Here is a 27925-nt window from a genome sequence, read left to right as displayed (position 1 = left end):
CATAGCAAGAGTTGTTGGCATTCAATCATGAATCATAATTTTAATCTCCTAAAGAAGGGAATGTCAAGTATTTGTATCTCTGATTTATATCTCAGTAAATCATAGTACAATACAGCAAGCCTGGAAATCGCAAATCCAAAGCAGACTTCAGTGGAATTCGAACAACCCAGTTTAAAGATATTGTCCCTGACTTTATTATTGTCTACACAACAAAGCATAGAGGTTGTCTGGCTTCCCAGAGAGCTTGCCTTTTCCTGATCACTGAGAGCAGGAGGGTCACTCTGGGCCTTCTCTAAGCTGGCTCATGTATCTTCTTCTTTTAATTTTATTTTAATTTATTTTTTAAATTGTTTTATTGCTTAAAGTATTACAAAGAGTATTACATATGTCTCCTTTTTCCCCCCGCCCTTTGCATATAAGATCTTTGTCCAGTCTCTTCCCGCCATCCCCTACACCCCCTTCCCCCCGAGAATTGTCAGTCTGCTCCATTTCCATGCCCCTGATTCTATTACATTCACCAGTTTATTCTGTTCATCAGATTTTTTATTCATTTGATTTTTAAATATATTTTATTGAGTTTTTACAGAGAGGAAGGGAGAGAGATAGAGAGTTAGAAACATCAATGAGAGAGAAACATCGATCAGCTGTCTCCTGCACATCTCCTACTGGGGATATGCCCACAACCCAGGTACATGCCCTTGACCGGAATCGAACCTGGGACCTTTCAGTCCACAGGCCGACGCTCTATCCACTGAGCCAAACCGGTTTCGGCTCATTTGATTTTTAGATTCACTAGTTGATAGATATGTATTTGTTGTCACTTTGTTGTTTATAATTTTTTCTCTTTACCCTTTTCTTCTTCTTCCTCTTAAAGAATACCCTTCAGCATTTCATATAATACTGGTTTGGTGGTGATGAACTCCTTTAGCTTTTTCTTGTCTGTGAAGCTCTTTAACTGACCTTCAATTCTAAATAATAGCTTTGCTGGGTAGAGTAATCTTGGGTGTAGGTTCTTGCTATTCATCACTTTGAATATTTCTTGCCACTCCCTTCTGGCCTGCATAGTTTCTGTTGAGAAATCAGATGACAATCGTATGGGTACTCCCTTGTAGGTAGCTGACTGTTTTTCTCTTGCTGCTTTTAAGTTTCTCTCTTTGTCTTTTGCCCTTGGCATTTGAATTATGATGTGTCTTGGTGTGGTCCTCTTTGGATTCCTCTTGTGGTTCTCTTGGGGTTCCTGGACTTGTAAGTCTATTTCTTTCACCAGGTAGGCGAAGTTTTCTGTCATTATTTCATCAAATAAGTTTTCAATATCTTGCTCTCTCTCTTCTTCTGGCACCCCCATAATTCGGATGTTGGTACGCTTGAAGTTTTCCCAGAGGCTCCTTACACTATCTTCATATTTTTGGATTCTTTTTTCTTTTTGCTCTTCCGGTTGGGTGTTTTTTGCTTCCTCATACTTCAAATCTTTGACTTGATTCTTGGGGTCCTCTAGTCTACTTTGAATCTCTGTATATTATTCTTTATTTCAGTCAGTATATGCTTAATTTCTGATTGGTCCTTATCCATATTTTTCTTATTCTCACTAAGATCCTTGAAGGTTTCACTAAGTTCCTCGGAGGTGTCTAAAAATTCTTGAGTAACCTTATAACTATGGTTTTGAACTCTATATCCTGTATTTTGCTTCCCTCTATTTCTTTCATTTGTGACATGTTTCTTTGTCTCCACATTTTGGCTGCTTCCCTGTGTTTGTTTCTATGTATTGGGTAGCTGCTAAGTCTCCCTGTATTGATAGAGTGGCCTTGTGTAGTAGATGTCCAATAGGGCCCAGTGGCTCAGCCTTCCCCAATCACCTGAGGTGGACACTCTTGGTGCACCCCTTTGTAGACTGTGTACACAGTCTTGTTGTAGTTGAGCCTTGATTGCTGTTGGTATCACTGGGAGGAATTGACCTCCAGGGCAATTGGCTGTGAGGACTAGCTGCTACTATAGTGGGAGGGCTGCTCTTCAGGAGACATCCTTATAGGGCAGGACTTGCTTCAGTGGGGTTTTGGTGCTCACTGAGTCTGTCCCTTGAGTGTGTCACTTATGGATTGAAGAGTTATAATCTGATATGATCTTGCACTGACCACTGGGTACACTGGCTCTTGGATCTTCAAGGAGGTGCAAAGTCAGCCATTGCCTGGATCTACCTCGTAGGAGCTACAGAGAGATCTGCAGATTCCTCCTCTTTGTATCGGGTTTGGAAGTGCCCAGACGAGGCACAGCTGTGAATCAAGGCAGGCTTGTTGTTTGTGCAGCCTTGGGCCTTGTTTTGATAGCTTTGGGGCTCCCTGACCCAGTTTCAGCCTGTTTGACAGGTTTTAGGCTGAGAATGGACAGGCCATTCATATGCAAAAGCCACTGAGCACAGCTTGGGTGGGGTTGTAAATTGGGTAGGGCAGCGGCGTATCAGGGAATCTCCAGGGCAGAGCAAACAGCAGTGGCTGCCAGTCAGCCTTGCAACACAGGAACAATGACCATTGCAAGTACCCCTGTCTGGAAGAAAGCCACCCCTGCGTTCCTGCCCCGATGGCAGACAGTCCAAATTCTTCCGGTATGTGTCTGGGTCCCCTTGAGTCTCGCCCGGCACTGGAGCTCAGAGCAAGCTAGAGCTTGTATCCCTCCTGATTAAAAAAGCGGCACACCTGGGTGCCAGCCTGTTTTGTGCCTCCATACCTCTTACCAGTCTCAATGCGCCTTCTTCTTTACTTCTCTAGTTGTAGTACTTCCACTCAGCCAGCTTTCCTGTGGTTCTGGATGATAGTTGTTCAGTATTTTAGCTGTAATTTTGATGTGGTTGTGGGAGGCAGCAAGTATAGGTGTTTACCTATGCTGCCATATTGGTTTTCCTGTACCACAGTTTTTTAATCCATTCATCTGCTGATGGGCACTCAGGCTGTTTCCAAATCTTAGCTATTGTAAATTGTGCTGCTATGAACATAGGGGTGCATATATCCTTTCTGATTGTGTTTCTGTTTTCTTGGTATATATTTATAGAAGTGGGATGACTGGATCAAATGGGAGTTCCATTTTTAATTTTTTGAGGAAACTCCATACTGTTCTCCACAGTGGCTGCAGCAGTCTGCATTCCACCAGCAGTGCACGAGGGTTTCTTTTTCTCCATATTCTCACCAGCACTTGTCATTTGTTGACTTGTTGATGATAGCCATTCTGATAGGTGTGAGACAGTACCTCATTGTTGTTTTGATTTGCATCTCTTAGATGATTACTGACTTTGAGCATGTTTTCATATGTCTCTTGGCCTTCTGTTTGTCCTTTTTCGAAAAGTGTCTATTTAGGTCCTTTGCCCATTTTTTGTTATATTGTTTATCTTCCTTCTGTTATGTTGTGTGAGTTCTCTATAAACGTTGGAGATGAAACCTTTATTAGATATAACATTGGCAAATATGTTCTCCCATGCAGTGGGCCCTCTGGTTGTTTAGTTGATGGTTTCTTTTGCTGTGCAGAAGTTTTTTATTTTGATGTAGTCCCTTATTTTCTCCTTAGTTTCCGTTGTCTCAAGAGCTGTATCGGTAGATTTCAGACTTTTTGTTTTATGTTTCTTCCAATTCCATTTTTGTTTAAGAAATGAAACAAAATCTGCTGTTAAAGTACACTTTTTGAAATAGGCATTCTAGATTCATCGTTTTAAATTCCTATATGTAAGAAGTTATCTTGTCAACTCTCAGCAAAATTAAGGTTAGAACATTGGCCTTAATCTTGCGGATTTTTTATTTCTAAGGGAGGTAATTATGAATTTATCAAGTGTCCACTAGTTGGGAGTACAGAAGGAAGCAAAGTATTTGTGATACACAATTTCTGTTAAAATTCTAGTTGGAAATGTTATATTTTTATACACATGAAATAAACATTTAAAAAACACAAATATCTCATTTTACCTAAATAATTCAAATTACAATTACCATTGCATTTTAGAAAATTTTTTTTTAGCCTAAAATCACCAGGGGGAAGTTCAGGCAGAACGAGATTTAGCTTGATACTTGACTGAGAGAGAGAATTTAAAAGACCAGGAGTGAGAAGGGCATTACAAGTACAAGGAATTGGAAGAGAGGGGTTTTTAGATAGGAATGATTTGTCAGATTATGAATTTATTTGTCTGGAAAAGAAAATAGTAAAAAGTCAGATTGGGTATTACAGGTTTTTAAGCAAAAGAGCAACAGAATAAAAACATAGTGCATTGGGAAGATCCCTTTGCTAATACTCTATGGCAGCCGTTCTCAACCTGTGGGTCGCGACCCCTTTGGGGATCGAATAACCCTTTCACAGGTGTTGCCTAAGACCGTGGGAAAACACATATATAATTACATATTGTTTTTCTGATTAATCACTATGCTTTAATTATGTTCAATTTGTAACAATGAAATTAGGGTCATTATAACATGAGGAACTGTATTAAAGGGTTGTAGCATTAGGAAGGTTGAGAACCACTGCTCTATGGCAAGCATGTCAAACTCAGGCTAACACGGGCCAAATAAACAAGGTTTAAGTTTATGTGGGCTGCAAAAAAACAAAAGCTTAAATTTTCATAGAAATGTAGGTTTATTTCGATAGAGACATGCTGAATACTAAGAGGTGAAATAAATGAGTAATCGTTAACATAAAATAATAGGACATTTTAATAAAAATTAATATTTTTTTGAACATTAACTTACCAGATTCTGAATAACTACACAAATTAGTAAGCATAACGCAAATAAACCTATTTTTCTTGTTCTCCAAAAGCGAAATATTTCCTGTTGTGTATACTGAACAAGTTAGTTCAAGACTAATGACGTGGCAATCGGCTGCTAATATTTGCTGCTAGTATTAGTGGAGAGAACAGTACGCCTGCGCATATGGTGCGTGAGGGAAATGAATGCAACACGATTATAGTAATCAGTCATTAGCAAACGTAGTTCATTATTAATAATCCTCCTATATCAGTGGTCAGCAAACTGCGGCTTGCGAGCCACATGCGGCTCTTTGGCCCCTTGAGCGTGGCTCTTCCACAAATTACCATGTGCGGCCGCGCGCGTACAGTGTGATTGAAACTTCGTGGCCCATGCGCAGAAGTTGGTATTTTGTGGAAGAATCGAAAGGCAACAAAATCTCAGACATATGCCGAAGCAATTTCTTCACTGATACAGCTCCTAGGGCACTTGAAACTAAAGAGAAAATGAACAAATGGGACTACATCAAAATAAAAAGCTTCTGCATAGCAAAAGAAACCATCAACAAAACAACGAGAAAACCCACTGTGTGGGAAAACATATTTGCCAATGTCATATCTGATAAGGGCCTAATCTCCAAAATTTATAGGGAACTCATACAACTTAACAAAAGGAAGATAAACAATCCAATAAAAAAATGGGCAAAGGACCTAAATAGACACCTTTCAAAAGAGGACATTCAGAAAGCCAAGAGACATATGAAAACATGCTCAAAGTCACTAATCATCCGAGAGATGCAAATCAAAACAACAATGAGGTACCATCTCACACCTGTCAGACTGGCTATCATCAACAAATCACAAACGACAAGTGCTGGAGAGGATGTGGAGAAAAAGGAACACTTGTGCACTGCTGGTGGGAATGCAGACTGGTGCAGCCACTATGGAAGACAGTATGGAGTTTCCTCAAAAAACTGAAAATGGAACTCCCATTTGACCCTGTGATCCCACTTCTAGGAATATATCTCACGAAACCAGAAACACCAATCAGAAAGGATATATGCATCCCTATGTTCATAGCAGCACAATTCACCATAGCTAAGATCTGGAAACAGCCTAAGTGCCCATCAGTAGATGAATGGAGTAGAAAACTGTGGTACATCTACACGATGGAATACTATGCTGCTCTAAAAAGGAAGGAACTCTTACCATTTGCAACGGCATGGATGGAACTGGAGAGCATTATGCTAAGTGAAATAAGCCAGTCAATGAAGGAAAAATACCACATGATCTCACTCATTCATGGATAATAGAGACCATTATAAACTTTTGAACAATAATAGATACAGAGGCAGAGCTGCCTCAAACAGATTGTCAAACTGCAGCAGGAAGGCCGGGGAGGGTTGGGGGGCAGGAGATAGGGGGGTAAGAGATCAACCAAAGGACTTGTATGCATGCATATAAGCATAACCAATGGACATAAGACACTGGGGGATAGGGGAGGCTAGGGGACTGTCTAGGGTGGGGGGGAAAAATGGACACATATGTAATACCCTTTGTAATACTTTAAGCAATAAAAAAAAAAAAATGTGTACGGTGTAAGTTGGTGTTCTGGTTTCATTTTTTGCACATATCTGTCCAGGCCTCTAGTTGTTGTATAAAAAAGCTGTAGATTTCTGGGTGTTAATTTTCTATCCTGCTGCATTGCTGAATTCATTTATTAAGTCCAGTAGTTTTATGATGGAGCCTTTAGGCTTTTATTATGTTGAGGTATGATCTCTCTATTCCCACTTTGCTGAGAGTGTTTATCAGGAAAGGGTGTTGGATTTTATCAAATGCTTTTTCTGCATAAATTCATATGATTATGTGATTTTTGTCTTTCAAATTTTTTTTTGTGATGTTTATATGGGTCATGTTTTCTTATCCATACAGCCACTTGCTGTCTTTTGATTGGAGCATTTAGTCCATTTACGTTTAAAGTTATTGATAGGAACTTGTTTATAGCCATTTTTATTTTTTTTTGTGTTCCTTCTTCTCCCTTTTTTAATTTTTTTCTTCTTTTTTACAACAGTTGCTTTAGCATTTCTTGCATTGCTGGTTTGGTAGTGATAAACTCCCTTAGCTCTTCTTTGTGAAGTTTCTGATTTCCCCTTCAATTTTGAATTACAGCCTTGCTAGATAGAGTTATCTTGGATTCACTCCCTTCCTTTACATCACTTTGTATACTTCCTTCCATTCCTTTCTGGCCTGATGTGTTTCTGTTGAGAAATCATTTGATAGTCTAATGGGAGATCCCTTGTAGGTAACTTTCTGTCTCTCTCTTGCAGCCTTTTAAGATTCTCTCTTTGCCCTTAACATTAGCCATTGTAATTACGATATGTCTTAGTATGGGTCTTTTAGGGTTCATCTTGTTTGGGATTCTCTGTGAAGTTATTTTCTTTCCCAAATTAGGGAAGTTTTTTGACATTATTTCTTCAAATAGGTTTTCTAACCCTTGCCCCTCTTCTTCTCTTTCTAGCACCCCTATTAAACGTATGTTGCTTCATTTCATGTTGTCCCAAAACTCTCTCAGGCTCTCCTCCTATCTTCTGATTTTTTTTCTCCAATTGCAGTTCAGATTGCTGCTGGGTCCTGGCCAGGTTGCAGACAGTGGCTGCTGGCTCCCCACGTGTTTGCGGGTGGTGTATGCTGGCTCCCTGCACATGCGCATGGTTATGGGCAGTGTCTACTGGCTCCCCACGAGGTTACAGACAGCGGCTGCTGGCTCCCCAGGTGGTTGCACTTGGTGGCCGCTGGCTCCCCACACATGTGCGTGGTTGCAGGCAGTGGCTGCTGGCTCCTTGTGAGGTTGTGGGTAGAAGCTGTTGGCTCCCCTCATGCTCACAGTCACGACCAGCAGCTGTTGGCTCCCCTCATGGTCACGGGTGACGTCTACTGGCTCCCTGCACGTACATGCGGTCTCGGCAGTGGCTGCTGGCTCCCCGAAAGGTCGCGGACAGTGGCTGTTGACTCCCCTCATGCATGTGTTTGCAGGAGGCAGCTGCTCACTCCACTCATGATCGTGGGTGTCGTCTGCTGGCTCCCCACGCATGTGTGTGTTCTTGGGTAGTGGGTACTGGCTCCCTGCAAGGTCCCGGACAATGGCTGTAGGCTCCCCATGTGTTCGTGGGCAGTGGCTGCAGGCTCCCTGCGAGGTAGCAGACAGCAGCTGCTGGCTCCCTCAGGGTGTGTGGTCACGGGTGGTGGCTGCTGGCTTCCCTTGCACACCTTTCTTGTTTTTTAGAGGTAAGGCTGTAGTGCTATGAACTTTTCCTTTCATTGTGTCCCATAAATTTTAGATTGTTTTGTGTTCATTTTTATTTCTTTCCAAGATTTTTTAAATTTCTTACTTAATGTCTTTGGAACCCATTCCTTGTTTAATAGCAGCATGCTGTTTAGACTCCATGTATTTGATTGTTTTTGAGCATTTTTATTGTAACTGATTTTTAATTTCATGCCATTGTGATCTGAGAAGATGCTTGATATGATTTCAGTATTCTTGAATTTCTAGAGACTTAGCTTGTTTCCTAACATGGGGTATATCTTTGAAAATGTACCATGTGAACTTGAGAAGAATGTATATTCCGTGGCTTTGCGGTGGAATGTTTTGAAGATGTCAGTTAGTTCCATCTGTTCTAGAGTTATTTAGCATTGCTGTTTCTTTGTTGATTTTCTTGTCTAGAAGATTTATCTAGTGATGTCAGTGGGGTATTAAAGTCCCCTACTATGATCGTATTGCTGTCAATGTCTCTGTTGGTGTCCTCCTGAAGGTTTTTTTTATATATTTCGATGCTCCTGTATTGAGTGCATATATGTTTACCAGAGTTATAGCCTCTTGTATTTTTCCCTTCATTATTATGAAATGGCCTTCCTTATCTCTTGTTATGGCCTTCAGTTTGAATTCTATTTCGTCACATATAAGTATTGCTTCCCCAGCTTTCTTTTCATTTCCATTTGCCTAAAAATTTTGTTCCCATCCCTTTACTTTCAGTCTGTGTGAGTCCTTTTTTCTAAGGTGGGTCTCTTATAGACAGCATATATATGGGTTATATTTTCTTATCCATTCTGTTACTCTGTTTCTTTTGATTGGAGCATTTAATCCATTTACATTTAAGGTTATTATTTTAGGTATTTGTTTGTTGCCATTTTTATTTTTTATATCTGTGCTCCTGCCCTTTCTATTTCTTCTTTTTACAACAGTCCTTTTATTATTTCTTGCATTGCTGGCTTGGTGGTAATAAACTTCCTTAGCCTTTTTTTGTCTGTGAAGCTTTTGATTTTCCCTTCAATTATGAATGATACTCTGACTAGATAGAGGATTCTTGAATTCAGTCCCTTGCCTTGCATCATTTTGTATTCTTCCTTGCATTCCCTTCTGGCCTGATATGCTTTTGTTGAGAAATATGTTAATTGTCTAATGGAGTTCCCTTGTAGGTAACTTTCTGTCTCTCTCTGGCAGCCTTTAAGATTCATTGTCCTTGACGTTTGACAATTTACTAGTAAATACGATGTGTCTTGGTGTCGGTCTTTTGTGTTCATCTTGTTTGGGACTCTCTGTTTTTCTTGGACTTGTCTGACTTTTTTCTTCCAAAGTCAGGGAAGTTTTCTTTTCTTTTTTAATACATTTGTGGTTTTTAAAAAAATATATTTTTATTGATTTCAGAGAGGAAGGAAAAAGGAGAGAGAGATAGAAACATCCATGATGAGAGAAGAATCATGAATCAGCTGCCTCCCACAAGTGCCCCACTGGGGATTGATCCCACAACCTGGGCATGTGCCCTTGATCGGAATTGAACCTGGGACCTTTCAGTTCGCAGGCCGAAACTCTATCCGCTGAGCCAAACCGGCTAGGGCAAGTCAGGAAAGTTTTCTGACATTATTTCTTCAAACAGGTTTTGTATTCCTTGCTCAGCTTCCTCTCCTTCTGGCACCTCTATTATGGGGATGTTGTTTTGTTTCTTGTTTTCCTAGAACTTGCGTAGACTCTTTACCTTTAAAAATTTCTAAAGTTGCTGCTTTAATGGGTAGTTTTTTTCTACCTTGTCTTTTAATTCACTGATTGGGTTCTCAGCTTCTTCTAGTTTACTGTTGAAACATTCCATTGTGTTCATTATTGCCGCTATGTCATTCTTCATTTCCTCTTGATTCTTATACATGTTGGTGAATATCACATCCAGACATTTGAACATCCTCATAACCATTACCCTGAATTCTTTCTCTGAGAAATTGCTTGACTCCATTTCATTTAGTTCCTTTTCTGGTGATTCTTCCATTACTTTCATTTGGGACTTGTATCTTTGTCTCCCCATTTTTGCTGTTCTTTGTAATTGTTCTTATGTATTAGATCAAACTGCTATGCCACCCATATTTTGAATTGGTCTTATTCAGTAGATGTATTGTGCGACCCAGTGGTGCATTCTTTCAGGTCTCCTGGGCTGGGTGTTCTAGGGAAGTCCCCTACTTGAGATATTTGTGTTCTCCTGATGTAGTTGGGTCTTTTTTTTTTTAAAAAAAATACTTTTATTGATATCAGAGAGGAAGGGAGAGGGAGAGAGAGAGATGGAAACATTAATGATGAGAGAGAATCATTTTCAGCTGCTTCTTGCAGGTCCCCTATGGGGATCAAGCCTGCAACTTGGGTATATGTCCTTGACTGGAATTGAACCTAGGATCCTTCAGTCTGCAGGGTGATGCTCTTATCAACTGAGCCAAAACGGCTAGGGCTGTAGTTGCGTCTTGAATGTTATCATTCCATTCGTGAATGGAGTCTCCTCTCAGGGTGTCTGATTATGTGGCTTCCTGCCTGCTACAAAGTCCCAACTGTTGTGGAGGTGCTGACCGAACAACACAAAATACAACAAGCCAAGACATGACACAGAAGGAACAGGACACTAATGTACACAGACACCTATAACCACTTTAAATGTGACCACTAGTGAAAAGGGAATTAGGAAAGAGGAAAGAGAGCAAGAATGATAATGTGAAAAATAGAAAGAAGTAATATGTGGAGAAAACATAAAACAAACAAATAAACCACAACGCACAAAAAACACCTAGAAAAGGGTGGAGGGTAGAATCTGTAGATTCAGGGCTTAAAAAAGAACATAAAGTTAAGGAATTAGAGGAATAGGGGAAGGACCATGGTTTTGGATAGAGGAGGGAGGAGAGAAAGGAGACAAGAAGAAAAGAAAAATATTAATTAAAAAAATTTCTTTTTTGTGAAAAGGGGAATAGAGGAGAGAGCAGATAGGCCTAAATTTAGGAACTGAAAGAAGTTTAAAAACTAGGAGTGGAAAAGAGAAGAGAGAGAGAAAAAAAAGAGTAGAAAAAGAAAAGAGAAGGGGTAATGGAGTAGGAGCAGGGAAGAGGAAATTAGATAAATAAATAAACCAAGAGATACTAGAATAATGTCACTAAGCTGATAAAGAAAATAAATTTTTAAAAAGGGGGGAAAAAGAAAGGAGAGAAAAAACCTAAAACGGGAAAAGGAGTCAAGAAATGGGAGCAAAAAAAAGAGAAGAAAGGAAGAAAAATAAATAAACAAATAAATAAATAAATAAATAAATAAATAAATAAATAAATAAATAAATAAAATTAGAAAAATAAAAATCTCATATAATAAAAGCCTAATATGCTGAGTGTCCGGTTGTGCAGTTGGCCGTTCAACCAATCAAAGCGTAATATGCTAATGATATGCTGAGGCCACTCAACCGCTTGCTATGACGTGCACTGACCACCAGGGGGCAGACGCTCTGATCAGTAGGTTAGCTTGCTGCTGGGGTCTGGCTGATTGGGACTGAGCATTATGGGCCGGACACACTCTGGAGCTCTCCTGAGGTCCCTTCCTGGCTGGCCAACCTCCTGTGTCCCTCCCAGCCCCGATTGTGCACTGGTGGGGTTCCTCAGCCTGGCCTGCGCCCTGTAACGATCCATGACCCCTCGGGGGATGTCAGAGAGGCGGTTTCATCCCTATCCCGTAGGCCAGGCCGAGGGACTACACTGGTGCATGAATTCGTGCACTGGACCTCTAGTATAAAAAAAGAAAGAAGTGTCATTTGCTTTAGCTGAGTTTTAATTCCCCATGGGAGCTGGTTTAGGGCCCCACTCTTCAGTTCTGTCTGCCAATTCTGGGCTTCCTGTTAGTTACTTAGGTGCTAACCATTGTCAGGCACTTTCTTTTGGCTTTTAGCACCCTCCTTTAAGCTCCAAGCAATCCACAGGTTCTCTGCTCGTGTCTGTCTTCATAGGCTTTTTCTGCAAGCAAGTGGGGCCAATCTGCCCTCTTTGCCTATCTGCCAGCTGTCAATCTTAATTACTTAAGCATCTATTTCTGACAGCGCTTTAGTTGCGGTTGGTGCTGTTTCGTTTTCAGGGAATAAGATGGGTGTTGTTTCCTGACCCATAAGTAGTGCTTCGCGAGTGGCCCAAAATATTACTCTGCACTTGGTTGGACAGAGATCCTTGTATGGAGACATGGGATTGGCTGGCAACCTGGAGTTTTTATCAGTCTGGTTCCCAGAATATCTAGGTCAACAGGGCCCTCCTCCAATCCAGTCACTGAGGGCTCCTTGAGACTATTCAGACTTGTAAGCTTGGCCTCTGCCTTTGTTTCCTCTGCAAAGCTCAGAATGCAGGGTGTGGCAGGCTTCATCACCTGCCCTGAGGCTACAGGGAGGGGCTGGCTCCTCTGGGGAGAAATGGCCCCTTAGGTTTGGAAGCCTAATGCAGGACTCCTGGCCATTCTCCCTGCCCTGCTTCCCTCCCCAGCCTCTCTTCAGGCACCTCAAGTCAGTTCCTCCCTTCTGTGCCAAAGCCTCCTCTTAGTGATTGCAATTAAAAAGTTCTAAAAAAAAAAAAAAAGTTCTCTGTTCTGGGTTTAAAGAGTAAAAACAAATACACAATGGAATATTTTACTGCTGTAAAAAAGAAAGAACTCTTACCATTTGCAACAGCATGGATGGACCTGGAGTGCATTATGCTAAGTGAAATTAGCCAGTTGGAAAAATATATTCCCCTAGCCGGTTTGACTCAGTGGATAGAGCGTCGGTCTGTGGACTGAAGGGTCCCGGGTTCGATTCCGGTCAAGGGCATGTACCTTGCTTGTGGGCATATCCCCAGTAGGGGCTGTGCAGGAGGCGGCTGATCGATGTTTCTCTCTCATCGATATTTCTAACTCTCTATCCCTCTCCCTTCCTCTCTGTAAAAATCAATAAAATATATTTAAAAATATATATACAAGTATCACATGATATCACTCATTTGTGGAATATAATGAACAGCATAAACTGATGCTCAAAAATAGATCCAGAGACATAGAAGCGTCAAACCTCAGAGGTAAGGCAGGGGTGGATGGGCAAGAGTTGCGTGGTGCTGGTAAGAGATCAACCAAAGAACTTGTATGCATATAAGCATAACCAATGGACACAGATAATAGGGAGGTGAAGGCCTGGACTGGAGCATAGGAGAGGGTTAGGAGAGGACAATGAGGGATTAAGGGGGCATATGTAATACATTCAACAGTAAGAATTAAAAAACAAGAAATACAAATTAGCCGGTACAGAATAGTCATGGGGATGTAACATACAGCATAGGAAATAGTGTCAATAATCCTATATAATAAAAGGGTAATATGCAAATTGACCCTAACAGCAGAACCACTGGGAATGACTGGTCACTATGACACACACTAACCACCAGAGGGCAGATGCTCAATGCAGGAGCTGCCCCCTGGTGGTCAGTGCACTCCCACAAGTGGAGCTCTGCTCAGCCACAAGCCAGGCTGACGGCTGCCAGTACAGCGGTGGTGGCGGGAGCCTCTCCCGCCTTCTCAGCAGCACTAAGGATGTCCGACTGCAGCTTAGACCTGTTCCCCGCTGGAAGTGGACATTCCCCGAGGGCTCCCGGGCTGCCAGAGGGATGTCTGACTGCCAGCTTAGGCCCAATCCCCCAGGGAGCGGGCCTAGCCAGCAGGTGGACATCCCCCGAGGGGTCCCAGACTGCGAGAGGGCACAGGCCAGGCTAAGGGACCCCCCCCCACCCCCCGAGTGCACAAATTTTTGTGCACCGGGCCTCTAGTATTATAATAACTCTGTATGGTGTTTGATGGTACTAGATTTATCGGGATTATCACTTTGTAAGTTACATAAATGTCCAATCACTGGGTTGTGCACCTAAAACTATACTCTAATTGAAAAATATTAGTAAAAAAAATAAAGACTAAGCCCTGAAAAAAACAAACAAAAACAAAATAAAAAACAGTGAAACTATGGCTTTCTCTTCCCCCAGCCCTGCACAGCTTTCCCTTCGTGGCACAGCCTTCCCCTCCTGGCACACCCTTTCACTACTGTGGTCTTGGGTCCAGACTCCCCAGCAGCCAGCAGCTCTGTGGCTTTTCCTTTTCACAGTTGGATGTTATACCTGCCGCCAAGGGCCATGGTTTTGGAGCTCAGCCTGGGCTGGGCATCTATTTTTCTGAGGGAACTGCTACTCCCTTATGTAGCTTCCTCCTCTCCCTCTCGATTCATTGGCCTGGTGGCCTGCTGCCCCTCTAGAGCCCTTGCCACTCTTCCTACCGGTCTTCAGGCATTTTCTGCCCTTCCTTGTTGTAGTTGCCTCCTCAGCTGTGCTTAATTTAATTCCAGGTGTTCTCTGATATAGATTTCCCATCTGGCCCCGGGATGAGGTGCATTACACCTCTGCCTATTTGGCTGCCATTTTTTCTTCTCTCTATATTTTTATTTCAGTGAAGAAGGGGGAGGGAGAGAGAGATAGAAGCATCAATGATGAGAGAGAATCATTGATTGATTGGCTGCCAGAGGGATCGAGCCTGCAACCCAGGCATGTGCCCTGACCAAGAATCAAACTGTGTCTTGGTTCATAGGTCAACGCTCAACCATTAAGCAACACTGTCTGGACTCTTTTTTTTTTTTTTTTTTTTAATCAAATCATCAATTCATGTACATTTGGGTTGTTTCCACTTTTTGACTATTGTGAGTATTGTGGCTACGAACATTCGTGTTTTAAGTTTTGTTCTTGTGTATATACTTAGGAGTGGAGTTACTGGGTCATATGGTAACTGTATGTTTACATTTTTGAGGAACTGTCAGACTGTTTTCCAAAGTGACTACATCATTTTACATTCTCAGCAGTGAACAAGGATTCCCGTTTCTCCTCATCCTTTACATTTGTTATTTTGTCTTTTTGATTCTAGCCATTTTAGTGGGATTAAAGTGATATTTCATTGTGGATTTTTTAAAGCATTTTTTTAAAATACATTTTTTCTTGGTTTCAGAGATGAAAGGAGAGGGAGAGAGAGATGGAAACATCAGTGATGAGAGAGAATCATTGATCAGCTGTCTCCTGCCTACTGGGGATTGAGCCCACAACCTGGGCATATAACCTGACTGGGAATCAAAACTGTGACCTCCTGGTTCATAGTTCGAATCTCAACCACTGAGCCACGCTGGCTTGGCTAAAGTATTTTTTATTAAAGTATAGTTGGTACACAATATTATTAGTTTCAACATAGTGATTCGATATTTTTATATACATTGTGGTATGCTCAACACACTAAGTCAAGTAAAGTTGCAAAGTTAATCACACTACTATTGACTGTATTGCCTTTCACTATTTTCACCCATCCCTCCACCTTCCTCCCCTCTGGCAACCATCAGTTGTTCTTTGTTTCTATGTTTTATTTTCTTTCTTTTTTTTTTTTTTTTTTTTTTTGATTTTCTAAAAAAACCCCACATATTAGTGAAATCATGTGGTATTTTTCTTTCTCTGACTTATTTCACTTAGAACAATACCCTCTCGATCCATGTTGTTGTGGATGGCAATATTTTGTTCTTTTTATTGCTGATCATGGTAGTGTTGATTTCCACTTCCCTGGTTGCTAATTGAACTCAGTTTTAGACATGTTTATTTTTGTTACCTGAAAGCATATAGGTGGATATGTTAAATAGGCTGTTTGGACTTTAATTTGGAGCTTAGAGAAAGAGCTGAGTAGTTGTAGGTTGAGTGAAATTGGCCATTGTGTGGATGGAACAAAGCAGAGAGTGTGTGAAACCTGAGAAAGAAAATGGCTGAAGTCCAAAGCCTGAGGAACATTAGTAATTAAAGGACAGGAGATGAAACAGAGCCTGCAGAGGATACAGAGGGATGTGGGAAACCAGGAGAATGTGGAAACTGATGAAATAATATTTTAAGTTGGAAGAAAGGGACAATAATATAAAACATTGTTGAGGATTCAATAAAATTAAATAAAATGGATGAAAAGTGACCTTCAGATTTTGTAATAGGTAAGTCATTTCAATAGGGGAACATGGGCTGAGGCCAGATTAAAATAAATTCAGGGGTGATTGAGAGGTAAAGAAGAGGGCTCAACAAATGTAGACACAGTTTTAAAGAAGTTTCTGAAGGGGAAGAGATAAGTTGGGTGGGGTCAAGAGATTTCATTTCAGATGAGATGGAAGATGTCAAAAATATTAGAGGAATACTCAGACTAGTAATCTTCACAAGAAGGCAGAAGGCAGTGAGATCCTGAGCCTATTTTATAATAGGGAGTGATGGAGAAATGTGTGTCTTGAGGGCAGGGGGTTGATGATTTCTTCGGCTTCTGTTTTCCCTGTGAAGATAGAAATGAGGCTGTCTGCACTGAAGGACATAGAAGGTGATATGTTCAAAGAAAAGAGTGGAGAAGGTTTGAAATAGACACTGTGGAGAATGGGAAAGAAAAAGCCAACTATGAAAATATAAATAATATTTCTAGACTGCATTAGAAATGTGAGACAATACATTCACAATGGTACTGCTTTTCATGGTGTGTGATTTTTCTCCAGTAGTATTTAGCAGTGTACCACTGGGGTAGGGAAGGCAGTTAGTGCTTTAGTTCAGGGTTTGGGTCTTTTAGCCCAACATAACAGAATGGAGAATATAGGTAAAAAAGTGGACTGTTAAGTTGAAGTGGAGCATGGAATTTAAGCTGGATTGGATAGGGTATTAATTCAGTATAATACTGTAATTTTGGACCCCAAATTCTTTTTCTTTTTTTTTTTTTTTACACATAGGAATTTTTATAAATGTATATATGTAGAAAGCATAACAATAAAATGTATACAATCAAAATAAAAGAATAAAAACTAAATCAAAAGGTAGATTAAGAGAATAAGGCCTTGTGGCCATATTCAAGGATAATTCAAATTTAGAAAACATATCAAAGTCATTAAATATACTATAATAACTAATTAAAAATAAATAATGTTATGTTATAAGTATATGTTCTTAAAAGAGGCATTAATAACATATAGAAACCATTCTTAATATAAGGAACTTTTCTTTTCATGTTTTTTTTAAAAATATTTATTGTTCAGATTATTACATTTGTTCCTCCCCCCCCACCCCCCCCATAGCTCCCCTCAACCCGGTTCCACCCCAACGTCTGCCCTTACCCCCACCACCCACTGTTCTTCTCCATAGGTGTACAATTTTTGTCCAGTCTCTTCCCACACCCCCACACCCCTTTTCCCCCCGCCCCGAGAATTGTCAGTTCACTCCCTTACTATGCCCCTGATTCTGTTATATTAACCAGTTTATTCTGTTCATCAGATTATTTATTCACTTGATTTTTAGATTCACTTGTTGATAGATGTGTATTTGTTGTTCACAATTTGTATCTTTACCTTTTTCTTCTTCTTCCTCTTCTTATAGGATACCTTTCAGCATTTCATATAATACTGTTTTGGTGGTGATGAACTCCTTTAGCTTTTTCTTATCTGTGAAGCTCTTTATCTGACCTTCAATTCTGAATGATGGGTTTGCTGGGTAAAGTAATCTTGGTTGTAGGTTCTTGGTATTCATCACTTTGAGTATTTCTTGCCACTCCCTTCTGGCCAGCATAGTTTCTGTTGAGAAATCAGCTGACAGTCGTATGGGTACTCCCTTGTAGATAACTAACTGTTTTTCTCTTGCTGCTTTTAAGATTCTCTCTTTGTCTTTTGCTCTTGGCATTTTAATTATGATGTGTCTTGGTGTGGTCCTCTTTGGATTCCTTTTGTTTGGGGTTCTCTGCGCTTCCTGGACTTGTAAGTCTATTTCTTTCACCAGGTAGGGGAAATTTTCTGTCATTATTTCTTCAAATAGGTTTTCAATATCTTGCTCTCTCTCTTCTTCTGGCACCCCCATAATTCGGATGTTGGTACGTTTGAAGTTGCCCCAGAGGCTCCTTACACTATCTTCATATTTTTGGATTCTTTTTTTCTTTTTGCTTTTCTGGTTGGGTGTTTTTTGCTTCTTCGTATTTCAAATCTTTGACTTGATTCTTGCGATCCTCTAGTCTACTGTTGGAACTCTGCATAATATCCTTTATTTCAGTCAGTGTATGCTTAATTTCTAGTTGGTCCTTTTTCATAACCTTGAGGGTCTCACTAGATTTCTTGAGGGTCTCACTAAATTTATCGACGGTCTCACTAGATTTATCAAGGGTCTCACTAAATTTATCGGAGGTTTCTAGAAAATTCTTGAAAAACCTTATATCTGTGGTTTTGAACTCTATATCCAGTAGTTTGCTTTCCTCCATTTCTGTCATTTGTGACCTGTTTCTTTGTCTCTGCATTTTGGCTGCTTCCCTGTGTTGATAGAGTGGCTTTCTATGTTAGGTGTCCTATAGGGCCCAGCGGCTCAGCCTCCCCAATTACCTGAGGTAGACACTCTTGGTGCACCCCTTTGTGGGCTGTGTGCACAGTCTTGTTGTAGTTAAGCCTTGAATGTTATAAGTATCACTGGGAAGAATTGACCTCCAGGGCAATTGGCTGTGAGAATCAGCTGTGTCTGCAGTGGGAGTACTTCTGAGCTGGGGTCACTGTTCTGGGGCAAGACTTGCTTCAGTGGGGCTTTGGTGCTCACAGAGTCTGCCCCCTGAGTGTGTCCCTTATGGATCTGAGGAGTTGTAATCTGGATGGTCCCACTCTGACCACTGGGTACACTGGCTCTTGGATCTCTAAGGAGGTGCTAATTTAGCCTGTGCCTGAGGCTACCCAGCAGGAGCTATGGAGAGATCTGTGGATTCTTCTTCCAGCTTGAGGTTTGGAGGTGCCCAGATGAGGCCCAGCTGTGAAGCAGTGCAAACTGCTGTGGGGCCTTGGGCCTTCTTTTGGATGTTCTGGGTCTCTCTGATCCAGCTGCAGTTTGGTATGTAATTTTCAGGTTGCAGAGGGCCACGCCTTTCATATGCAAAAGCCTCTGAGCACAGCTTGGGTGGGTGGGGTCTCAGCAGATCAACAGGGTGGAGCAAGCAGCTATGGCTGCTCCCCAGATCTACCCTAAGAGGCCCCGCGTCTCAGTGTCCCCGTAATCATTGCAAGCACCTTTGAGAGAAAGCTGCCCTCGAGTTCTGCCTGATGCCAGACAGTCCAGTTTCTCCTTGTATGAATCTGGGTCCACAGAGACTCACCTGGAAGTGGAGTTCAGAGCAGTTTGGAACTTGAGACTCCCTCCTGATTGAAAAAGACAACTGCGTCCTCAGCTGCCAGCCCTCTCCACGTGCGCCACGTCCTCAGCCACAAGCTCTTTCCACGTGGGCCCCGTCCTCATCCGCCAGCCCTTTCGGCGTGCGCCTCCGTACCTCTGCACTTTACTTCCGCACCTCCTCTGAGTCTCAGTGCTTTTCTCTTTCCTTTTAGTTGTAGAATTTCCACTCAGCCCGCCTTTCTGTGATTCTGGATGATGTCCATTTTGTCTTTTAGTTGTATTTTTGAAGTGGTTGTGTGAGGCAGCAATTTCCAGTGTTTACCTATGCCGCCATCTTGGTTTCCTACCCCAAATTCTTTTTAGTTACCATAGTAGTATCTCACTATAGTATCATGTCATTTTATAGCAAATTAAAATTTCTGTGCAAGTTTACTTGCTGCTGTACTAGTCTAATTATTACTGTAATCCAGATTTTGCTTGGTACCATTTGATTAGTCTGTAATTTTTGTAAATATAATTTGTAGAATTTGTGAATGTACTTTTTAAAACACATTTTTAAATCTTACGTTTTGATTCAGTGTGAAACTGCAGCACAACAGGAATTTGCTGAAGAACTTCAGAAGCGAGAACATTTTTTAGTTGAAAGAGAAGAACTGCTGTTCAGACATGAAACTGCCTTGAGCAAAATCAAAGGTGTGGAAGAAGAAGTTCTTACAAGATTTCAGATTATGAAGGAGGTAACTGTAGCATTTGATTTTAGAGTTTCTCTTTTTCCTCTTAATTTAGATCCACTAGTTATTAGCATTTGCCACAGAGGCTTCATTTTTTCTTCCCAACCACTTTCACACACACACATTTTTTTTCCTGGGTGATTTATTAGTAACTTGCAAAAATCATGACACAGCACCCCTAAAAATGTCCTTAGTATTATAGATAGTACTTATTTTAGAAGTATGTATTCCCTAACAATAAGTATATTCTCTATACTATTATCATATTAGGAAATTAATACTAATTAAGTCATTTAATTTAATGTACAATTCACACTCACTTTCCCACTTATTTTTCAAAATGTCTTTTATTGCTTCTTTTGTTATATATTTGGATCAAGAAACTGGATATAATTCATGCATTATGTTTCATTTTTATATCTTGGTGCTTTCTTCTAATCTAGAGCAGTCAACTCTACTATTTTTGTTTTTTGAGAGACACTTCTTTGAAGACTTCAGGCCAGTATTCTTTTTTTTTTTAAAATACATTTTATTGATCTTTCACAGAGAGGAAGGGAGTGGGTAGAATGTTAAGAAATATCGATGAGAGAGAGACATCAATCAGCTGCCTCTTGCACACTTCCCACTAGGTATGTGCCCGCAACCAAGGTACATGTCCTTGACCGGTATTGAACCTGGGACCCTTGAGTCCGCAGGCCGACGCTCTATCCACTGAGCCAAACCGATCAGGGCCACGCCAGTATTCTTATAGAGCAGCGGTCACCAACCTTTCAGACCTCACGGACCACCAGTGGTCTGCAGACCACTGGTTGGCCACAGCTGCTCCAAAGGTTTCCTTAAACCAGTGGTCTCCAACCTTTTGGACCTCACGGATCACCAGTGGACCACTGGTTGGTGACTGCTGTTATAGAGTATGTCTTATTCTGGATTTGCCTATTGTTTCCTAATGATTATATTCAGATTAAATGTTTATGTCAAGAATGTTATATAGGTTGAATTGTAGCCTTCTTTATTTCATATCAAGAGATACGTTCCTGTACGTATAACACATAGCATAAAATTCTGTTTTAAAAGTCTTATAATCATCACCATAATCAAGATAATAATTTCAGCACTCCAAGTTTTCTTATGCTGCTTTGTAGTTATCCCTATTCCCCCAGTCTCAATCCTTGAAAACAACTGATCTTTTTTTTGTCCCTGCCTTTCCGAAAATGTCATGTAAATAGAATCATTACATGATTTTTTATATCTTTGCTTTTTTAGCAGCAAGTCAATTATGCTGTATCTCCCTAAGCTTTTAAAAAAATCTTTATTGTTGTATTATTACAGATGTCCCCTATTTTCTCCCCATTGCCCCCCTCCACTAGGTTCCCAGCTTGCCCCAGGCCTTCACCTCCCTACTGTCTATGTCCATAGGTAAGATATTTGGTTAATCTCTTCCCGCCCCCCTCCTTCCTTCCATCTGAGATTCATCAGTCTGTTCTATGCCTCTGATTTTATTTTATTCACCAGTTTATTTTGTTCATTAGATTTCTTGTTCATTTATTTTGATTTTTAGATTCAATTGTTGATAGATATGTATTTGTTGCCATTTTATTATTCATAATTTTTATCCCTTTTCCTTCCATCCTCCTCCTCCCATGTCTTACTGGTTTGGTGGTGATGAACTCCTTTAGCTTTTTATTGTCTGGGAAGCTGTTTCTCTGACCTTCAATTGTAAATGAGAGCTTTGCTGGGTAGAATAATCTTGGATGTAGGTCCTTGCTATTCATCACTTTGAATATTTCTCGCCACTCCCTTCTAGCCTGCAAAGTTTCTGATGAGAAATCAGCTGACAGTCATATGGGCACTCCCTTGAAACTAACTGCTTTTCATTTTCTACTTTTAAGATTCTCTCTTTATATTTAGCCTTTGGCATTTTATTTTATTTTATTATTATCTTTAATTAAATCTTTATTGTTCAGATTATTACAGTTGTTCCTCTTTTTTCCCCCCATAGCTCCCCTCCACCCGGTTCCGACCCCACTCTCTGCCATGACACCCCCCGCCACACATACACTGTCATCATCCATAGGTGTACGATTTTTGTCCAGTCTCTTCCCGCACCCCCACACCCCTATCCACCCGAAATATGTCAGTCCACTCCCTTTCCATGCCCCTGATTCTATTATATTCACCAGTTTATTCGGTTCATCAGATTTTTAATTCATTTGATTTTTAGATTCTCTTGTTAATAGATATATATTTGTTGTTCATGATATTTATCTTTACCTTTTTCTTCTTCTTCCTCTTCTTAAAGAATACCTTTCAGCATTTCATATAATACAGGTTCGGTAGTGATGAACTCCTTTAGCATTTTCTTATCTGTGAAGCTCTTTATCTGACCTTCAATTCTGAATGATAGCTTTGCTGGGTAAAATAATCTTGGTTGTAGGTTCTTGCTATTCATCACTTTGAATATTTCTTGCCACTCCCTTCTGGCCTGCATAGTTTCTGTTGAGAAATCAGCTGACAGTCGTATGGGTACTCCCTTGTAGATAACTAACTGTTTTTCTCTTGCTGCTTTTAAGATTCTCTCTTTGTCTTTTGCTCTTGGCATTTTAATTATGATGTGTCTTGGTGTGGTCCTCTTTGGATTCCTTTTGTTTGGAGTTCTCTGCACTTCCTGGACTTGTAAGTCTATTTCTTTCACCAGGTAGGGGAAATTTTCTGTCATGATTTCTTCAGATAGGTTTACAATATCTTGTTCTGTCTCTTCTTCTGGCACCCCCATAATTCGGTTGTTGGCACGCTTGAAGTTTTCCCAGAGGCTCCTTACACTATCTTCATATTTTTGGATTCTTTTTCTTTTTGCTTTTTCGGTTGGGTGTTTTTTGCTTCTTTGTGTTTCAAATCTTTGACTTGATTCTTGCGATCCTCTAGTCTGCTGTTGGAACTCTGCACAATATCCTTTATTTCAGTCAGTGTATGCTTAATTTCTAGTTGGTCCTTTTTCATATCCTCGAGGGTCTCAGTAGATTTATCAAGGGTCTCACTAAATTTATCGGAAGTTTCTAGCAAATTCTTGAAAAACCTTAAAAGTGTGGTTTTGAACTCTATATCCAGTAGTTTGCTTTCCTCCATTTCTGTCATTTGTGACCTGTTTCTTTGTCTCTGCATTTTGTCTGCTTCCCTGTGTTGATAGAGTGGCTTTGTATGCTAGGTGTCCTATAGGGCCCAGTGGCCCCCACCCCCAAATTACCTGAGGTGGACAATCTTGGTGCACCCCTTTGTGGACTTTGTGCACAATCTTATTGTAGTTAAGCCTTAATTGTTGTAGGTATCACTGGGAGGAATTGACCTCCAGGCCTATTGGCTGTGAGGATCAGCTGTGACTACAGTGGGAGAACTTCTGTGCTGGAGACACCCTTCTGGGGCAAGACTTGCTTCAGTGGGGCTTTGGTGCTCACAGAGTCTGCCCCCTGAGTGTGTCCCTTATGGATCTGAGGAGTTGTAATCTGGATGGTCCCACTCTGACCACTGGGTACACTGGCTCTTGGATCTCTAAGGAGGTGCTAATTTAGCCTGTGCCTGAGGCTACCCAGCTGGAGCTACGGAGAGATCTGTAGATTCTTCTTCCAGCTTGAGGTTTGGAGGTGCCCAGATGAGGCCCAGCTATGAAGCAATGCAAGTTGCTGTGGGGCTTTGGGCCTTCTTTTGGAAGTTCTGGGTCTCTCTGACCCAGTTGCAGTTTGTTAGGTAATTTTCAGGTTGCAAAGGGCCATGCCATTCATATGCAAAAGCTTCTGAGCACAGCTTGGGTGGGGCGGGGTCTCAGGGAATCAACAGGGCGGGACAAACAGCTATGGCTGATATTCAGCCCTATCCTAAGAGGCCCCGGGTCTCAGTGTCCCATGGTAATCGCTGCAAGCACCTCTGAGAGAAAGCCGCCCTCAAGTTCCGCCCTATGCCAGACAGTCCAGTTTCTCCCTGTATGAGTCTGGGTCCCCAGAGACTCGCCCAGAACTGGAGTTCAGATCAGTTGGGAGCTTTTGAGTCCTCCCGATTGAAAAAGACAACTGCGTCCTCGTTTGCCAGCCCTTTCCATGTGCACCTCTGTACCTCTGTACTTTACTTCTGCACCTCCTCTGAGTCTCAGTGTGCTTTTCTCTTTCCTTCTAGTTGTAGAATTTCCACTCAGGCAGCCTTCCTGTGGTTCTGGATGATGTCACAAATGAAAGAAATGGAAGCAAGTAAACTTTAGGATACAGAGTTCAAAACCATACTTATAAGGTTACTCTCAAATTTTGTCTTTTAGTTATATTTTTGAAGTGCGAGGCATGAATTTCAGGTGTTTACTTATGCCGCCATTTTGGTTTTTCCTCTAGCCTTTCGCATTTTAATTATGATGTGTCTTGGTGTGAGCCTCTTTGGGGTACTCTTGTTTCGGACTCTCTGTGCTTCCTGAACATGTAAGTCTATTTATTTCACCAGGTAGGGGAAGTTTTCTGTCATTACTTCAAATAGGTTTTCAGTATTTTGCTGTCTCTCATCTCCTTCTGCCCCCCCTGCACCCCCTCCCCCCCCGTAATGCAAATGTTGCTATGCTTGAAGTTGTCCCAGACTTTCCTTATACTATCTTCATATTTTTGGATTCTCTTTTTCCCCTCTTCTGATTGGGTGTTTTTTGGTCCCTCATATTCCACATCGTTAATTTGAATCTCAGAGTCCTTTACTCTACTGCTAAATCCCTGTAAACTATTCTTTATTTCAGTTAGTGTATGCTTAATTTCTGACTGATCCTTTTGCATGATTTTGAATTTCTCACTAAGATCCTTGAGTAATCTTATAAGTATCGTTTTGAACTCTGTATCCTAAAGTTTGCTTGCTTCCATTTCTTTCATTTGTGACATGTTTTTTGTCTCCCCATTTAGGCTGCTTCCCTGTGTTAGGTAGACCTGCTGTATCTCCTGGAATTGATAGAGTGTTCTTGTGTAGTAGGTGTCCTGTAGGGGCCAGTGGCTCAGTCTCCCAAGTCATGTGAGCTGGGCACTCCAGGTATGTCCCTTTTTTGGCTGTGTACACAGTCTTGTAGTTGAGCCTTGATTGCTTTGGGCAGTCATTGGGAGGAATTGACATCCAGGCCAAATGGCTGTGAGGACCAGCTATGGCTCCAGTGGGAAATCTGCTGTGCAGGAAACACCCTATGGAGTAGGACTTGCTTCAATGGGACTTTGGTGCTCATTGAGCCTGCCCCTTGAGTGTGTCACTTGTGGATGTGTAGAGTTGTACTCTGGTATGATCTGAAGCTGTCCAACAGGTGCACTGGCTCTAGGACCTCTAGAGAGGTGCAAAGTCAGCCATTGCCTGGGGCCAGCCAACAGGTGCTATTTGTATTGGGCTTGGAGGTGCCCAGGCGAGGCCCAGCTATGAAGCAAGGCAGGCTCATGCTAGTTCAGGGTCTTGAGCCTTTTTTTTTTTCATAAGTTTGGAGCACATTGACCCAGCTGTAGCTTTTTTGAGAGAGTTTAGCAAAGTCTGAAGCCTGAGCAAGGACAGGCCATTCATATGCAAAAGCTGCTGCAGGCATGTTTGTTGGGCTGCAAATTGGATGGGACGGAGTCTTAGGGAATCACCAGGGCAGAGCAAATGGATATGGCTGCCAGTCAGCCCTGTAACCAGAGAGTTTCCAACATAGCAACAATGACCCTGCAATCACCTCCATCTGGGAGTTGGAGTTTCTGTCCTGATGCCAGACAATCCAGTTCCTCCCTGCTGGGTCCCCTAGAGCAGTGGTTCTCAACCTTCTGGCCCTTTAAATACAGTTCCTTGTGTTGTGACCCAACCATAAAATTATTTTTGTTGCTACTTCATAACTGTAATGTTGCTACTGTTATGAATTGTAATGTAAATATATGATATGCAGGATAGACTTAGGCAACCCCTGTGAAAGGGTCTTTCGACCGCCAAAGGGGTCACAACCCACAGGTTGAGAACCGCTGCCCTAGAGCCCCTTCTGGCACTAGGGCTCAGAGGAACTTTGTAAGTTCAGTTCATGTGCTGGCCCTTTAAGAGGAATAGCTAGGTCTCCAGTTGCCTCCTTGTCACTGAGCCCCAATCTCCACTGGTTTTTATATCTTGTAGTTATGGGAGCTTCTTTTTCCAGCTCTGGAACCCTGTGCTGGCAGTCTGGTTTGGGGATGGGGCCTCTTGTTCCTCACTGGGCGGCTTCCACAGAGACTATCTCCCTCCGAATTAAAAAAACAGCACATGTGTGTGTTGGACCAGCACTATCTGTGCCTCCATCCCTCCTACAAGTCTCAACGTGCTTTCTTCTTTACTTCTCTAGTTGTAGGACTTCCATTCAGTCAGCTTTCAGGCAGTTCTGCATGATGATTGTTCTGTATTTTAACTAATTTTGATGTGGTTATGGGAGGTGGCGAGTATAGTTATTTACCTATGTCCCCATCTTGGTTCTCTCCAAAGGTACTTATCCCTATGCTTTTGTTTGATTTTATCCTGCTTGGGGTTCACTGAGCATCCTGAATCTATAAATTTATGTTTTTCACCAAATTTTGGAAGTTTGTAACCAAATATTTTTCTTTCTCCTAGTAAGAAATATTTCTTGCCCTGACCAGTTTAGCCCAGTGGATAGAGCATCGGCCTGCGGACTGTAAGGTCCCAGGTTTGATTCTGGTCAAGGGCATGTACCTTGGTTGCGGGCACCTCCCCAGTAGGAGGTGTGCATGAGGCAGCTAATCAATGTTTCTCTTGCATCGATGTTTCTAACTCTCTATCCCTCTCCCTTCCTCTCTGTAAAAAATCAATAAAATATATTTAAGAGAAAAAAAGAAATACTTCTTCAAATATTTTTTTTTTATTCCTAGTACTTTTTCTTCTTCTTTTGGATTTCCAATTACTCATATGTTAGGCTTTTTACTATTACTACTAGAGACCCGGTGCACAAAATTTGTGCACTTACGGTGCGTCCCTCAGCCTGGCCTGTGCCCTCTCACAGTCCGGGAGCCCCGTGATCAATCGCCCCCGCAGAGTAAGGCCCTGTCCTCCTGCCACAGCACCGCCATGGGGTATCCTGGGCCTCCCTGTTTGGGGCAATCGATTGTGGGGCTCCGCTATTGATTCACCCAAAGAGGTAGGCCCTGCCCACCTGACGGGGATCTGCAATGGATCACCCCTGCAGAGGGAGGTCCTGGCCACTCGCTGTAGCCCACCGGTCAGTGGCCTAGGCTTCCCTCTTAGGGGCGATCATGGGGTCCCCTGATTGATCGATCGCTCCGCTGACCGGTGGCCTGGGCCTCCCTCTGCAGGGCAATCATGCGATGGATCATGTCCCCCAGAGGGAGGTACCACCCACCCGCTGCAGCCCACCAGTTGGTGGCCTGGGCCTCCCTCTTTAGGGCGATCGTGGAGCCCCCCGGTTGATCGATTGCCTCGACAGGCAGTGGCCTGGGCCTCCCTCTGCAGGGTGATCATGTGATCAATTGCACCCCACAGAGGGAGGGCCGCCCACCTGCTGCAGCCTACCAGTCGGTGGCCTTGGCCTCCCTCTTTGGGGCAATTGTGGAGCCCCCGGATTGATTGATTGCCCTTTTGGCCAGTGGCCTGGGCCTCCCTCTGCAGGGTGATCATGCGGTGATGGTTGGGCCCCCGACCAATTGCATCGCACCCGCCTTGGCTAGCCTGGTGCCAGTGGGTGTCATTGCGTGGTCGTCCAGAAGGTCGTCTGGACAGTCGTTTTGCTGTTTGGTTATTCGGTCAATTTGCATATTATGCTTTTATTATTATTACTAGAGACCTGATGCACAAAAATTCATGCAAGAATAGGCCTTCCTGCCCTAACTGGTTTGGCTCAGTGGATAGAGTGTTAGCCTTCAGACTGAAGGGTCCCAGGTTCGATTCCAGTCAATGGCACATGCCTGGGTTGCAGGCTCAATTCCCAGTGGGGGTCATGCAGGAGGCAGCTGATCAATGATTCTCT

At 42.0% G+C, this 27925-nt stretch overlaps 1 protein-coding gene across 6 annotated transcripts in view; it reads left to right on the top strand.

The window, feature by feature from the left end:
- CCDC138 (coiled-coil domain containing 138) overlaps positions 1–27925 on the top strand; it is a 192250-nt gene that overhangs the window by 10176 nt on the left and 154149 nt on the right. For 5 of the 6 annotated variants that reach the window (XM_036351307.1, XM_036351305.1, XM_036351306.1 and 2 more), the window contains exon 6: positions 19795–19953. The exons of the other annotated variant lie outside the window; for it this stretch is intronic. In XM_036351307.1, the coding sequence (XP_036207200.1) occupies positions 19795–19953 (159 nt within the window). The remainder of the gene's footprint in view (positions 1–19794; positions 19954–27925) is intronic. 6 annotated transcript variants of the gene reach the window in all.

Source organism: Myotis myotis, unplaced genomic scaffold, assembly GCF_014108235.1.
Source record: "Myotis myotis isolate mMyoMyo1 unplaced genomic scaffold, mMyoMyo1.p scaffold_m19_p_2, whole genome shotgun sequence".
NCBI lineage: Eukaryota > Metazoa > Chordata > Mammalia > Chiroptera > Vespertilionidae > Myotis > Myotis myotis.
This window is presented reverse-complemented; position numbering and strand designations above follow the sequence as displayed.